This window comes from Melanotaenia boesemani, chromosome 20, assembly GCF_017639745.1.
Source record: "Melanotaenia boesemani isolate fMelBoe1 chromosome 20, fMelBoe1.pri, whole genome shotgun sequence".
NCBI classification, from domain to species: domain Eukaryota; kingdom Metazoa; phylum Chordata; class Actinopteri; order Atheriniformes; family Melanotaeniidae; genus Melanotaenia; species Melanotaenia boesemani.
This window is the reverse complement of record NC_055701.1, coordinates 4,203,580-4,220,925: the sequence shown is the minus strand read 5'-3', so window position 1 is coordinate 4,220,925 and position 17,346 is coordinate 4,203,580. Positions and strand designations below refer to the sequence as shown.

General features: G+C 39.6%; 1 protein-coding gene across 1 annotated transcript; it reads left to right on the top strand.

Annotated features, from left to right (window-relative positions):
- The first annotated feature begins 134 nt into the window (after positions 1-134).
- kcnf1b (potassium voltage-gated channel, subfamily F, member 1b) lies at positions 135-1,798 on the top strand. Its single transcript, XM_041972161.1, has one exon. The coding sequence runs from the start codon at positions 236-238 to the stop codon at positions 1,574-1,576; it is 1,341 nt and encodes a 446-aa protein (XP_041828095.1). The 5' UTR covers positions 135-235; the 3' UTR covers positions 1,577-1,798.
- Positions 1,799-17,346: the final 15,548 nt, after the last annotated feature.

The window sequence follows — 17,346 nt, the reverse complement described above, 5'->3', positions numbered from 1 at the left end:
GTTCTCTCCTAGTCTACGAGTGCGCTTGCATGTGCGCGTGTGTATGTGAGAGAGCGAGACCAGAGAGAAATGGGAGGTGTTGGATAAAGCTGGCCGCTCAAGCTGTGCCACTCAGTGGAAGAAACAGACTGGAGGAGAAACATTTTACGCGTCAAGATAATGGGCTTTAGTCTGCGTATTCAGCTTTATTTATACATTTAATCATTAAATCTCATATTTTCAAATACTGTATAAAATGTGGACAGTTCCGAAGCCAAATTACAGAAGTGGTTTGTGCGCCGATGAAGAGATCGCTGTGAACATTGGGGGAGTCAGGGTGGTGCTTTTCGGGGATGTTTTGAAGCGCTACCCGGAGAGCAGACTGGCGGAGCTGGTGGACTGCTCAACGCAGAATTCTGATGTCATTTACTCTCTGTGTGACGATTTCGATCCAAGCAGAAAAGAGTTTTACTTTGACCGAGATCCTGACGCCTTCAAATGCATCATCGACGTTTACTACTTTGGTGAAATCCACATAAAACGCGGCATCTGCCCCATCTGTTTCATTAAGGAGATGGAGTTCTGGAAGATAGACCAAAGTGTTTTAGATGAATGTTGCAAAAGTTACTTGGGTGAGAAGGAAGAAGAGTTGAAAGAAATTGCGAACAAAGTGAAAGTAATTTTGGAAGACATGGATGTGGATCAGTGCGTCACGCGTACCCAGCGGTGCCAGAGGTTTTTGTGGAAGCTGATGGAGAAGCCAGATTCCTCCCTGCCAGCGCGCATAATCGCCATCGCATCCTTCCTCTCCATCCTGGTCTCAGCAGTGGTGATGTGCATAGGAACCATCCCAGAACTCCAAGTGCTGGACGATGATGGAAAACTGGTGGAGCATCCGACCTTGGAGGCGATCGAGACCGCGTGCATGTTATGGTTCACCGCGGAGTTTGTGTTGCGTCTCGCTTCGTCCCCGAACAAGCTGCGCTTTGTGCTCTCCTTCATGAACATCATTGACTTCATGGCAATCATGCCTTTTTACGTGGTCCTCTCCCTCACCTACCTGGGCACATCTTCGATGATGGAGCTGATGAACGCCCAACAAGCTGTCCAGGCGCTGCGTATCATGCGCATCGCGCGTATTTTCAAGCTGGCGCGCCACTCCTCCGGACTGCAGACTCTGACCTACGCGCTGAAGAGGAGCCTCAAAGAGCTGGGGCTACTCCTCATGTACATGGGCGTGGGGATCTTCGTGTTTTCCGCGCTAGCCTACACTATGGAGCAGAGCCACCCTGAGACGCTGTTCAGAAGCATCCCTCAGTCTTTCTGGTGGGCCATCATCACCATGACCACTGTGGGCTACGGAGACATCTACCCCAAAACCACTCTGGGGAAGTGTAACGCAGCCGTGAGCTTTCTCTGCGGGGTGATAGCCATCGCTTTACCCATACACCCCATCATTAACAACTTTGTTGTCTTTTACAACAAGCAGAAAGTCCTGGAGACCGCAGCAAAGCACGAAGTAGAGCTGATGGAGCTGAAATCTGGCAGGCAAGTGCGCAAAAAAAGCAATGAAAAAGAGGAAGCAGCAACTTTTTGAGCAAGTTTAGAAACATGCTATCTGAATGAAAAACAACAATGTTGTAGTGTAGGAATTAGATAATTCCACAAGACTTTTAAGGACCTGCAGATGCATTTGGATGCCTGTACATACTGCTGTAACACAGTTATAGCTGTTGCCTTACCCTGTTGTGGCTCTCACTGGGCAACGTGTTGCTTCTGTAAGTGTGAAGGTTACAGAATAAAAACTTGTGCATGAGAAGTTGGGCATATGTATGGAGAGTTATTACAAAGTTAATTCAAATCAAACAGAAACTGCTCAAATTTAACTTTAAGCTTATCTCTGAACTTATGTGACGGACAGACTTGAAAAGCAGACCTGCTTATTTAGTCATGCAAAGTTAAAAAAACCAAAAAAAAAAAAAAAAAACCAAAAAAAAAAAAAAAAACCAAAACAAAAACAGCATAAAAAATATAAACACACAAAAAACATAAGTCTAAAAAACAAAAGAATTATGGTAGCTGGGAATATACTTTAAAAAATATAGGGGGAAAACATCATCATTCCAGTAAAATTCCATAATAAAACACACCTTTGCATTTACACGGTATCTTTTTTTTTATAGGCCTTTAAGCAATAATTATATTAATAATTAAATGTAATATGTATGTAATATAATAAAACAATGTTTCTCCAATAAAGCACGTTATTTAAAATATACTTTGATGATTTCAGTTGATCCCAGTTATCAGTAGGAGCAGTGGGATGTCTGGCATTCCAGTGCCTGGGAAGCAGTTGGGGGTTCAGCACATTGCCCAAGAGCCCACAGTCCAGGGACTTGAACCTGGGTCCTCCAGCCCTTAGTCCACCTCTCAACTTTCAGGTCAACACTATATATTTAGTAAAACATAAAGTCACAGTATAAGTAAATTCACAGTAAAAAAGACAGAGTATTACCAGTATTAAACTTGACTTTAGCAGTTTAACTAATTCTTTTAAACTAAGATTTTTATCAAAATTTTGATCCATTTTAAAATATATAATAAAGGTCTTTTAATGTAAAATGAAATTATATTTCTTTTTAAAAAGTGGAAAATTTATGTATTTTTACAGTTACAGGTTTTTCATAGTATTTTACATTTGACATGTTAATTTAAAGTTTTTTTGGTTTATTTTAAAAGTAAAGGAAAAAAATTAAATAATACAGGAAGAAATCTCTTGTGTGTGTGTGTGTGTGTGTGTGTGTGTGTGTGTGTGTGTGTGTGTGTGTGTGTGTGTGTGTGTGTGTGTGTGTGTTGATAAAGACTTGGATCAGTATAAAATACCTCCATCACTTTAATAAATCCCTCCAGTTGTAAAATTAGATAAATCTAAAATGGTGAATGACTAAACCTGAGTCATAAGATGCAACGTGGTGGGTAACGTGGATTACAGAACAATATTTTGCTATCAGAGCTGACTCACTGATCCTACTGGGATGTAATAATTGTGTGTTTGATGATTATTTCCCAAGAGGAGAATCTAAACAGTTCAATTTTTTTTCATATAAGCAAACTTGTGCCCACATTCAGTAAGTAAATTCTTATTTTATAAGATTTGTAATAATGGTTATTCTGGTACAAAAAGTATTCAAATAAGAACAAAAAGGGATTAATGTAAAGTAATCAGTTTAAGTATAAATGATTTGTTTTAAGTGACCTCTGGTCCATTTCCACAGATAGTTTGGTCCATTGGACCAGTGTGAACGAGCGTTCGGACCAAAGAAATGAACTCTGGTCTACACCAGAAGTGATGTAGAGCAACATGTCAGATAACTCGCTGCCTCTCCTCCTGCTCTGATTGGACAGGTTCTTGTGAAACTGCATTAGGTTTTAAAATCAAAGTAAAAATAGAAACTCTGAGACCAAATAAACTAGTTATTGCTCCATTTTTGGTTCCAGTATTTTTTTTCTTCTTTCTTCTTGGTCAGCGCTCGTTTTGAAGAATACCGCCCTCTAGTGAGCAGCTGTTGTAACTGCATGACGTTGTTCAGGTGGTTTAGTCTGTTTCAGTGCATTGTGAAAGCAAATCAAACCAAATGAAGGAAAAAATTCGTGATTCCTGTCCAATCGAACAGAGTCCCAAGCACTAACCCAGGTTTAAATGCACCCCGAGAATCTGCACACAACGATACGTCCGTGTGGCAACCAGAACATAAATAAATAAATGAATAAATAAATAAATAAATAAATAAATGAGACTGACCAGAAGTCAAAAACGCAGAGAAAATGGTCAGAATTAAAATAGAAAAGAAATGCAATGGTTTCACAACAAAAAGCAGCTTTAGTGGGTAAGTGGCAGGATAATCTGACAACACAAGGTAATAAATAAAGTTAAACTCCATCAACACCCTTCGTTCTCCTTTAAAGGAATTTGTAGCTTGTTCAAGGAAATAAAAAATGTTTTCTCTGATGTGGAAACACTGATATGAGTCATATTCTCCTCCTGCTGCCGGGTGATAGTTTATAAGATAAACAAGTGACCTGGTTGTTTTTGTAATTAGAGGTTTTGTTGGATTTAAACCAACTGCTTTGGCAATAAACTCACTTCCACAGGCATGACACAGTTTTGAGGCTATAAAGGCTCAGAGAAAAACTGGAGTTTTACAAGAACAGACCTGATGGCAGAACAAACTTCTGGTTATCATTTTCTAACTTTGTTTATATTCCCAAGCAGATAACAGCTTTTCTATGACGGAGATCCTGACGTCTTCATGACATCATTTTAGATTTCTGTTAAAGACATAGACAGCACTTTTTTTTTTTCCTATTGTACATATTTAAAAAGGAGATTAGTAAGCAAAATTAAATGGTGTAGAAGAGAAGATATCAAAGGATTTTATCAAACTCATTTTTAGGTTAAATGTTCTATGAATTTGTTTTTCCACATTCTGTTTTTTTTTAGTTTATTTGACTTCTGTTTTATGTTGCAGTTCGCTTTCTTTCTGCATCTTAGTTTGCTTTACATCCTGATTGAGTTTGCTTTCTACTCCTGCGTCACACCAGGGTTCAGTCACTGACTGGCCAGTTTCCCACCAGAAACCAGTAAATTCACTATAAAGACACAATTATGAAGTTAGTAAAATACATTACATGAATCTCACATGCATTCCTTTGCAAATTATAAAGTGCTTACATTTTGCATTCAGGGAAACAGTCATTAACATGATATTGCAAAACTATTACAAGTTAGAAATGCTTATAAGGATGTAGGAGGGGTGGATGGTGGTGTTACATACAAGTCACATCTAACTGACTGCTGTCCAACAACTTCTCACTTTTTAACTTCGTGGCCCCTCGTATTTTGTTAGGTTAGAAATAAGTAAAAAAATAAATGGTTAAAAAGTGTAAATATGAATAACTGGGTTGGCATCACACTGCCTTATTTTTTTCTTATTTCACCAGGCAGATGCTTGAGATCTAAATATCTCTTTTATGAGCGTGGCCTGCCGTCATGTTTCTTCATACAGGATGACAATTAATGAATCATTTTTGCAGCTTGTTGCTCTATTTTCAAAATGTATGAAAACAAACTTGTTATATATTTTCTTGTGAGACTGGAGAAGCTGTCTTGTCTGTTCTAACGTCCCTGCCAGATTCTTCTTTCCTCCATATTTTGGTTCCAGTTTTGTCTTTATTCCCATCCACCTGGGATTTGCAGGTTTTTTTTTGTGAACTTAGTTTTTACCTTAGAAAACTAGTCCTGTCAGCACCTTGCGTTCATGAACATCTTTAGCTTTTCATCTGACTACTTTCTGAATATATTTCTGTCAGTTTGTCTGCATCTTTAGACTGTTTTTTATCCACATAGCAATGTCATAAAATGGCTGTATATATATATATATATATATATATATATATATATATATATATATATATATATATATATATATATATATATATATATATATATATCAGTTTGTGAGGACAAAAACAGACAAGAATGAAAAAATGTATATAAAACACAACAACTTTGGATTTTCTTACAGTCAGGAAAAATAAGTTCTATATCTTTCTGCTACAAAAGTCCGCAGAAGTTGGCTGAAAATGATAATAATAAATCATTTTTACCTTAAGCAAGTTTGTTTTTGTTTTCTTAAGTTTAGGAACAATATTAAAAGCTTGATTGGTCAGATTGAAAACCAGAATTCATCTTGCAGAGTGAGTCATGGTCAGGCAAGGTTAGCGTTTTCTAGATGAATGGGACTGTTTATCCTGTTCAGCCTGTTTGTGTGTTTGCTTGTGTACACATATTTCTATCTGTATAAGTTTGTGTGATTTTCTGTATATCAGACATGATTCAGTAGTCTGTGGGAAACTGTCGTCCCCAGCGGGGAAAAACACTTCAAAGTAAGGCTACATACACCCACACACACTCAAGACTGAAAAAACAACCCACCCCACCCGCTGTTCCTCTCCGTCTCAGTCCTTCATCCAACCTCCACCTCCTCATCCTCCGTCTCAGATGATGATCTGTCAGCTTCACTGGCTGAGAGAGAGATCAGACGTGGCGATATGTAAAGTGTTAGCGTTGTCATATTTTCAGGGTGCACCGCCAGGCAAAACTTCAGCTGTAGTTATAAATGTTTTCTGCACACTGGAGGTAAAAACTGAGGGAATAAATGCTTCCTCATCCACCTCCAAGTAAAGACTACTTGGTGAAATTTGGAGGGGAATTGAGATAATTTAGCCAAATATATCAGAAACGGTTCCATATGGCTCCGTCTCACCGCCACTGATGGCGACTTGTGGGTGGGAACTGGAAGCTGCTGACCAGAGCCGGAAATGACCTTCAACTCAAAATGTGCAGCTGATGAACATGCAAAGTTTGATCGATGGCAACCTGTAAACAAACACATCAAAGAAGCGAGAACCTCCTTGTCGATACCTGGGTCTTCCCAGCTGAGATGCTTCACAGGAGAGGTCTCCCACGACCCTGAGCCCCAGAGTTCATGTTGGTCTGGAGGAGATGATGAACAAAAAGTTTTGGTTGACTTGTTTCATTATAATTATTTATTCTTCTTAGTTTTCAGCTGTAATAGTGATAAAGAAGTATAGGCTCGAAGGTTTTCAGCATCCTTTTCCCTTTTTAAAATGTATTACACAATATTTTAGAGGAAAACTAATGCCAATGACGCATAGTGTGGATATGTGAATATGGAGCAAACCTCAGGAAGAACAAGTGTAAAACCAGGCTGGATTATTGATAAAATTTTTCCTTTCAACTTTACACATGCTGACACTTGGTCGGCTGGTTTTGAACAGAGTTCCTCTAGAGTCAACTTTGGACATGCAGGGTTTCTCTGACAATAGAAGTTGTTAATTCATGTTCTTATACTTATAATGGCATTCTAAAGCATCAATCCTAGAAGCAGCAGGAAGGAAATATGACACCTAAGACCATTTCTGCACAGGAACAGATGTCTTGAAGAAGCCATGCCATCTTTATAAGGATTTCTGGGGTTTAGATGGTGCTGCAGCATGTAACACCTTCAATCACTCATACTTTGATAGATAGATTTAAGTTAAATTAAAGCCACAACATCACTTCACTAAACTTATCATTTATTGATTTGAATCAGGCAGCAACATTACACCAAGTTACAAGTTCCTAACTTTAAATTAGACAATAAAAAATCTCCATAGTTATGGCTTAAACATCTTTATATCTTCACCAGTCCCTTTATTAGGTCCACCTGTTCAACTGCTTGTTAACACAAATATGTAATCAGCCAACCACATGGCAGCAAATCAGCACATCTAGTCATGTAGACATGGTGACTTGATGATCTATAAGCTGAGCATCAAATGAGTAAGAAAGAGGATTTAAGCGACTGTGAACGTGGCATCGTTGTTGATCTGAGTATTTACTGGGATTTGCACACAGAACTGTTGAGCAGCAGTTGTCTGGGCCAGAATGTCTAGATGTCAGAGGTCAGAGGAGAATGGGCAGACTGGTTGGAGATGATAGAAAGACAACAGGAAGTCCAATAATCACTGGTTCCACCAAGGTCTACAGAATAAGCATCTCTGAACACACAATACGTCCAACCTTGAAGCAGATGGGCTACAGCAGCAGAAGACCACACCGGGTGCCTCCTGTCAGCTAAGAACAAGAAACTGAGGCTACAATTCACACACACTCACCAACACTGGACAATAGAAGATGGAGAAACGCTGCTGGTCTGATGAGTCTCCATTTCGGCTCCATATTCAGATGCTGGGCTAAGAATTAGTTTAAACATCATGAAAACATGGATCCATCCTGCTTTGGATCAACGCTTCAGGCTGCTGCTGGTGAAATGGTGTGGGGGAAATTTTCTCAGTGCACTTTGGGCCTCTTAGTACCAACGTGGGATGTGGTGGAACGGGAGATTCTCATCATGGATGCAGACGACAAATCTGCAGCAACTGTGTGATGGAGCAAAACCTCTGAGGAAGGTTTCCGCCACCTTGTTCAATTTATGATGCCAAGAATTAAGACAAAAGGAAAGGAAAAATGGTCCAAATGATACTAGTAAGGTGGACCTGATAAAGTGACTTTTCTGGGTTTGAATTCAACACAGCAGATCCCAACCTTTACCAATAATATGCAAAGATGTAATGTCTCTTTTATAAATGTCTGCTAATACAAAACAGATTTACAACAAAAGGAAGTGCAAGCAGCTTTTTCCTCTAAACATCAAGTTCACTGTGTGCTGAACACAAATTCAAGCCTTTAACTGGTTCTCATGCATAACATTATCATTTCAGATCAGTACTTGTTCAAAAAAAGCACACCTAATTTTCTTTGCCAGCGGTGGTCTTCTGTTGCCATGGCTCCTGGCAGTTTTAAATAACAGTCTGGCTCTCATTATTCTGCCTCAATGAAGCCTTTTGCTTTTAGTCTGGACATCCACATTCAACACACTGTGCAGTTCGTTGCAACACGGCGGAGCAACATGCTGGGCTTTTTTATGTTTCTGTCCAAAGCACGTCAGAAGAATGAGTCATTACAGATATTTTGAGGAGTCGCTGAGGTGGGCATGAGAAAGGAAAAAAGGAAAAAGGGTTGCATTACTTAAAATCTAAATGTACCATTATGATATCAGTGATGCTTTCAGAATAGACTCCATCTGATAATCAGAAATTTAATCATGATTATATATATTCTCAATAATTATAATTACCAATTTCACAGTCTTCATGGTTAATAAGTGACCAGAGGCGAACTACTCTGGATGGTAATTTGCATCTGCTGGTAAAATATAACCTTCTGAAGACATGGATTATGAATATTAACTATTCACTATTAACTATATTAACAGTTCTTTTTATACACATTTTTCTCACATTTTTATGAAAACATGACAGGATATCCATTAAAATATGTACACCTGTGCTGGGTATGTGATACCTGATGAAAGAAAGGAAGTTAAAAAGGTAAGGGCATTTTTAAACAAAACAAATCATGACATTTTTATTTTATTTTATTTTATCATAAAAAGTCTAACTGGAATTAATCATCTATGCAGGAAATAGATTAAACTGTGATCCAGGTAAATTCAAAATAATAAATGAACTGTTAAGCATGAGAGCTGTCAGCAGTTCACACATATTTCATGCCACACATGCATTTTCTCACTCAGTGGAAAACTGATGACTCATGTCTAACTGGTGATGTGGCAAAGCAGAAAGAAGAGGCAGACAGAACACAGAGCACCAGAGAGGATGCAGAAAAACCGGAAGAAAGAGAGATCCCATCCTGATCCGTGCATCCCGGAAGTTCACTTATCAAAGCTGAGCCAGACGACGACGTCTAGGTGTGTTTGTGTGTGCAAGTTAATGATCAGTTCTGTGTTAAAAATGTTGGTGGTTAGTTTTCAAACTCACATGAAATGAACAGCAGACAAAGACCTGACCTTATATATTTTTTAAAATTAATTAAAATAAATTAAATTAAATTCTTTTTGAGCTTTTGAGGTTTATCTTCTTTTTTTCCAGTTTCCTTCAGGTTCTGAGTTTTGCAGCCGAGGGAATAGCTTGCTGTATTAAACTGATGAGTCGTCTGTTCTGTGTTTTGTTTGCTGGTGTAATCTGGTCTAGAGCTTCAAGCAGAGCCTCTTTTGTGGTGCAAAGATTCTTTTTTGTTTTCTTTTATCTCAGTATATTTGCAAGTCTTTGGAGTCTTCGGAAACCTCGTGGAGTTCTGGTACCGTTTTTCTTTCTTTTCCATTTTGCACCTTTTATCCTGAGCTGTTTGAGTTCTAGCAGCAGGACTTGATTTTTGACTGAAACATTTTCTGCTCCATCACACAACACTTCTGGTCAAATGTTTGCCTGATTGAGTTGTTTTTGCAGAGTTTAGATTTTCTCTATCATGACTGTTGATGACTGGGGCACATCCTGGAAAAGAAAAATTGAGTCTCCACTCCCAAATTCTGGAAGTAGTCTGATAAAAACCTGCTCTGTGAGGACCAGTGTTGTCACCTTGGAGGACAGAGTTGGTCCTGTTGTGGCTGTAAATGGTTCTTACACAAAATGTCAAATTCCCAATATGTCTTATTTCTTCAGAATTCAATAATTCAATCAAAAAAAATCCAACCTAAACAAGTCAACACCCCATTACCTGTTTGTGGGCACAATCCACACACTCAACTCTACTGCTCATTCCACAATGGCATTTTTCTTACAAATGTGCCACCATTTAAAAGTGAAATAAACATGCTTTCCAACTGTAATGTAGAAATAATCCAACAAATACTGTACGTCTTTTCTGACCTTGAACCATGTGAAGTATTAGATTAGATTAGATTAGATTAGATTAGATTAGATTAGATTAGATTAGAATGGACTTTATTAATCTCATAGTGGAGAAATTCACTCATTACAGCAGCTCTTATTACAGAATAAAGTGCAGAAAACAGACAGAATAAGGTGAACATGCAAATGCTAAAAAAAGGAAAAGAGGAGGCAGAGCTGCCGTAACACGCAGCTGCCAGCACAGCGCCAAGTTGTTGACATGACTACACAAACTACTTCCATCTGCTACCCAGAAGCTCAGAAGAATGAAAAAAGTAGTGTTAAAAAACGCAGAGATCCAAGTTTGGTGCCAGAAGACAACATCCAGCCTCAGGTAGTCAGCTACGCGGCTAACGGGGGGCAGTAGCAGTTGTGTTGATGCTGCCTCATGACAACCGGTGCACGAGGGACTTCTGCTTTCCCTGATCTGCGTCTCTGCATCTCCTCTGTCCTGCCTGTGACCCAGAAATCAATCTGATAAAAAACGTTTCAGTTCCTAAAATGCTCCCAAAGGAGAGAGGAGACTACAGAGGGAGCTACAAGGAAAATGCACCAGTGTTTCATTTGTGTGAGATTTAAAGGAGGTGTGACGTCCTCAGCTGCAAGGTGAAAAGAAGGACTTAAGGATTTATTTTAATAATCTAAACCCTTTAAAATATACACTTTTCCATTTGTTGGTTCTCCTGAAGCAAAGCAGGGAGACCAAAATGAGGTGGACTGATTGGGTAAGAAGAGAAGGTGAATAGATGGTATTTGCATGTGTGGTAACCACAGTGAGGCGTGGGGCAGCTGCGATGGTGGGAGTGTGTGTATGAACCAGCATGGCTAGCACAACATTTACAAGGATCCAGTTTGGACACCCTGAGTCTGTTTCTTATTTTCATCAGGTGATGAGAACAGAGCGAGCAGAGCTGTTATCAGAGACTCAGGAATTTATTATCTTGTATTTATTAATAATTCAGTCTGAGATAAGAAAAACTAATTAGATTAGATGATCTAGATAAGCTTTTGACCGACACACTGGTTTTTAAAAACTTAAAGCAGCCTGTTAGAGGCTCAAGAAGCAAACACACATCACACTATTAAAGACACAAGCTTTTCCCATTTTCTGTATTCACGAGGTTGTAAAAAAGCTGATCTAAAAACATTTCCTAGAACACAGTCAATGGAAAGAGAACTGATTAAATAATAATTAGAAAAAAAAAATATGCAAGAGCTGCACGGTGATGTTTCCTCACAGCAAAAAGGTTCCTAGTTTAAATCTTTTAGGGTGAAATTTGCATGCTCTCCCCTTCTTGAGCGTTAGAGTAACTGGTGACAATAAATTGACCAGAGGAAGGAGTCTAGGTGTGTTATTTTGTCCCATTTCTGCCTGTGGACTGAACTTATGACCTGTCCAGGGTGAAGGCTGAATCACCACTGATAGTGGCTGATAGGATCACCTGCTACCAAGAATTCCAGGTATAGAAAATGGATGGATGAATGGAAGTCAAGAGGAAATTATGATTAATTTAATGAAACATAAATGTCATGTGCAATGGGTTGGAAGTGTTGAAGAGGTAGGACCCAAATGTGGGAGTACAATCCAGCAGGCAGGTGGATGTAGCAACCAAGATCCATTAAATATACTAAAGGTATTGGAAAGACAGGAACAACAAGAACAGAAATCAAAACTAAATCCAGATTTAACTCGATACAACTGACAAAAGCAGCGATAATAAACTGGGACAGGATTGATGAGGCTGTCCAAGAAGTATTAACACAGAGGGAGTTAAATAAGGAGCAGGTGTGATACTTAGAAACAGAAACCAGGTGTGACAATGGCAGGAGTTAGAGCCTTGTTGACGAGGCCTATTTCTTCTGCCTATTGTCCTAAATGACATACCCAAATTAAATTTGAAATATCTTTAAAACTACAAGGGCTGTGTGTACAATCTTGGTCTCAAAATAAAGCTGAGATGTGAGATTACCACAGAAGTTCAGAATAAGTGTTACTTTGTCAGAGTAAAGCCAAACTGAACACAGACAAAATGTAAATGGTTATGTTCTAAAACTAAATATTACTTTCAATGTGGTAATCAGTTATGTCTGATGAGGAGGGACTGTGCAAAGTAGAAGCTAAACAAGTGAACCTGAGCTGTTTTCCAATATAAGTGTTATGCAGGGAAATATCTCAGGAAGCCATCAGGCTGGTGCTGATGATGGACACCTCTATCAATGGTCAGAGTCAGAAGGATCCAGGGATAGCCCCCACATTCACCTTAGTAACACCATGAGGATCCAGAAAATAGTAAAGCCCAAGATAGTCTATGACAGGAAGAGTGAATTCTTTACTATAAAACCTCCTTCATCTCCATGGAAACTGAAAAGGTCTGAATGGTCTCACATAATCTGAATCCAGGAATCCAGTACAGGACAAAAACTAAACGATCGAATGATCTTTAATACTAAACGTGAACAACTAGAAAGCGAAAAAAATGACAAATACTAAGAAGCCTGAACCAAAAAACCAAGATCATGACACCAGAGAACCTTATTGATGATTCTCTGGTGTAGTTTATCACAAAGTGGTGAGCCATGACCCATCCTTGTTTGAAAATGCCAATCCTGTAATTCCTTTTATACCCAGTCCTGACACCCCCACCTGCTACCAGTGCGTCTTCTAATTGTCGAAGCCTCCAGAAAACTGTTCTTTGTATAATTTATGTACATTTCTCTTTTTTTATTTGGTTGTGCCTCTGTCATCAAATTTCAAATTCTCTGGAAATTTGTTGGTAATAAATAATTAGAAAACCAGATGTATTTTTCCACCTTCTTAAATTCAACAGTATCTTTGTTTTTCTAAAACATAAAATCAGTTTGACTACTGTGATATCTTTTAAGAAAGTACAATATACTGCATGCAAATAAACCTCGATATAAAAATGAAACATGTGATTGGCTATAGGGCCTTGTGAAAGTGGGAAGAGTCTATTATGCTCTTCATCATGAAAAACTGTAAATCTAAATGTAAAAAATCTCTCATCAGACACCTCTAAGATAAAGGAGGTGATTGTGGGTTACAGAAATTGGATGAGGCTGAACCCCAAAGTCATTACCAGTGAAACAGCTGTGGAGAGGGTTAACCATTTTATACCACAACCACATCACTGTAGTTACAGCCACAACACTATCTTTGCGGTCTCTTGCATCCACTGGAGCACCACAGAGATACTCTGACAGGCTGCTTCACCACCTGGTATGGCAACCCAGGCCCTTCTCACTCAGATGTGGTTTCAATGAAGAGGTAAAGGCAATGAAGATGGTGGTGCACATGGCACAGAACACCAGTGAGTGGGAGCTGCTGGAACAGCCAGCCTGAGGGTCATGGAGGGCTAAATTTGTCACAGCCTGTTCTCCCCGATGCCCTCTGATAGGAAACACAGGACTCACAAATAACTAACCAGCACAATGAAGAGCAGTTTTTATCTGAACCCATGAGACTACAGTATAAATACAGTTAGTACCCCAAGCTGGCTCACAGAAACGCACCTGCTAACTCTTGTTTAATCCCTGCTTCACTTATCTTTTTTAGATTTCTGCTTTTGGACACCCTGCCACAGCAGTATTTTTGGTTGTCTTTGGAAAAAAAGAAAAAAAAAAAAAGAATATATATATATATATATATATATATATATATACACACACACACATCTTTTCAACTGCTACCGTCCTGCCTGAAGTCTGCATTTACTACTCTGTGACAGAAAAATATGCACCCGTTGCAGCTTTCATATACTGTCATTTTATCCAGATCCCTTGGCCCCTTGGCGTAACAAATCAGCTCAGATTGAGGTTGTTGGCATCAGTTTTCAATATGGCCACAGGGATGGGTCCTGCAGGTCTTGCAGGATTCCATTGTAAATCTTGCTGGAGTGGAAAGTTTTAATGTTGCCTTGTGCAGGAGGAGAAATGAATCTGTGGGCCCTGCAGTGGCTCTGCTATTTAGTTTACTTTATCCACAGTGTTGGAATGAAGAAATGAAGCTGAGATGGCAAATAAATCAGGAATGTACAGAACAAATGTAAAGCTGTGTGTGAGTGTCAGAAGGCTGGAGGACCATTTATGAGTCATTGGATACAGAGGCCTAGCTGGGTTGAACGGCACAGGAATGGCCAAGAGAAAGGTTATTCCATCTATGTTGTGCAGAAAGTGGCTCCGTTTGCTGCTGATCAATCCCAACTGGGTCACCTCGGTGAGAGTTTCTTATGTTGTGAGACCTGAAACACCTGATGACCTCACTGTTGATGCATTGGTGTCCTGTGTGTAACCTGGCTCTGACCCGGGTATTGCTCTCACTATGAGTACTATATTCTTTGGATCGGGATCATCTGCTTCTGTCTGCTCTGGCTTCTGGACCTGGCTAAATTTAACAGGTTAAGGATCTTGTCTTTGATTCTGACCTCTGTTCTGACTACTTGGATACTGTTGACCCTTTACAATCATTATCTTTTGTCTAACCTCTGCAAGCTTATTTCCCTCAATTCCCCCTGCCATCTGACTCAACTTTACCCATCATTCATTGTGCCTGCTTGCCTCCGGACTCTGGCTCAACGACTTAACTTCTCTGGCAACAAATATCGCTGCCCTGCTGCTGTAGCATCATGTAACCCAGAGGTCCCCAACCCTGGTTCTCAAGGCCCACTATCATGCAGGTCTTAGATGTCTCCCTGCTACAACACACCTGATTCAAATTAATGGCTCATTAGCAGACTTGTGCAGAACTTGTCAGAGAGCCGTTTAATTTGAATCAGGTGTGTTGCAGCAGGGAGACATCTAAGACCTGCAGGATAGTGGGCCTTGAGGACCAGGGTTGGCGACCTTTGCTGTAACCTATACCTGGATCTTTACTAACTTGTCTGTGTTGTTTTAGATTGTTCAGGGAATCCGCTTCCAGCCAACATCGCCAGCATTCTCACTTCCTGATCATCAGTCCTGTGCATGTTAAACCAATTAAAACCATATCCTTTTATTCTGTTGTCACTGGCCCCTTGAGTCCATCAGACACAGTCATTACAAGCTCTAACTAACATGACACTTAATGTTTTCTTTTTAAAGAAAACTTTGATTGCATTTATTTTTAATGAATTTTTCTAGCCAACTATTATGCTGCTTTCTTTTAATTATGGTTTTGAGACAGACATGAAAAATGTCAGAGATCCAGCAGAGTGGAAATAAGAAAACAGTCCTGCACAGGGCTCAGATTTTTCTGCATCAGGAAGTATAAGGCAGTGGTTCCAAAACTAGGGGGCCGGGCCAGAGTTATGGTAAAGGGGCACAGCTAAGCTAAATGATACTTTGAGATTTTTCACTGGTAGCAAAACATGTACAAATTTGGGCCAATGGGCAAATGATGATAAAATAACAACAAACATGATCATTCCTTCTGCCACTGAAACAGTTTTAACTGTAATTAATGAAGCAGCAGCCCATAAACTAAAGATAAACATTCCTTCGTACGTTTCTTTGTAAGCATTGGGGTGCATGTGGGTTCGAGGGTCTTGACATAATTTTTTTTATGAAAAGGGGTCTTGAGAAAAAGTTTGGGAACTACTGCTATAAGGGCAGTATCTTAATGATTTTCCTAAATGTAAACAATTACCAAACCAAAACTTAATAAGCAAACATGTACATAAAAACAAGTGAAGAAATAGTGATCTCATATTCTTCTCAGTTTGCCTTCTGACCCCCTTATGACAACCGTGACGGTTGCTCATCAGTTAACAGTGAAAACTTCGTTGGCTGTGTTTGCTCTCTGGGTGAAAAACTGCTGTAGGCCCTGCATCAGAGCACTCAATGCCTTAAAGACATCTGAGGCAAGAATACAGCAGTAGTTGATGCCCTGAGAATGAAAATGGATTCATTATTCAATGTTTTATCTGTTTCCAGCAAGACAATCCCAAATCATGACCTGCACATATAATCAGCCCCGTCTCCATATCACAAGAATCCAAGAGGAAAGACGGAAAACCAAAATGAAAAATAAAATAAAGGAGACCCGAAAATTTTAAGTTTTAAGTAAGAATGGAGCATCGCTGCTTTCCAAACTCATCAGCTCTACAACACTGACTGTAATGATGCAACTCTGTGGCAACATGGAAACATGTCCCTGTCCAAACTTTCTTTATGAAACATGTAACTAATGAAATTAGAAACAATCAAAGAGTGATAAAATGTAAAGTTAGAGGCAGAAAGCACACATGACAGATCTGTCTCACTCTGTGTGCATGTGTGGTCTCCATCAGCGTTTCTCATTATTGTTTATACCAACTCTGTGAAACTGAATCTCAGAGCTCTTGTTCAGTGTCAGCCCTCTCAGCTTTCTCAGTCTGTGTGAAGAGGAAAGCACTCTATCAAGGTGACCTTCACTGCTGTCAAGAAACACTCCAGGTTAATGGGGAAGAACTTAACTAAGAAGAGAGAGACGGAAACACTTCAGTGTCCTGACTTCAGATTCATCTGGCTGCTGCATTATTGATATTTTAAATTAAAGCGTAAAGCAGCAGGATGGTGACCTTTCAGGCATCCTTTTCATTCGCCGTGTCGGTGTAAAGCAGAAGGAGCAGTCCTTTGTGCTCCAAGTCAATCCCCACTCGCTCACAGCTGGTCATCTAGTTTTTAGGGCAGCTCGACTCTTTGACAGAATGTTTTCAATTGCCGACCCTGGAGAGTCTTTACGCCTCTCTCTTTTTTTAGTTTTGCAAAGCACTTCTCAGTCAATAATGCATGCTTTCGCTGAAAGGCCACCGTTGGCAGGGGGTGGCGAGGCTACACCGTCTGGTGTGTTTTGTCAGTGTATTCTGACTTATGTGTAAGGTTCTAATCTGGGATGCACAAAACAGACAAAGTGCAACCCCCGAGGCAGGGACCAGCTCTTAGGAGTATCTGACTGGCTCAGTGTCGTAAGCTTCTTGTTGGTGTGAAACACACAGCAAGGAGCCCACAGCACAC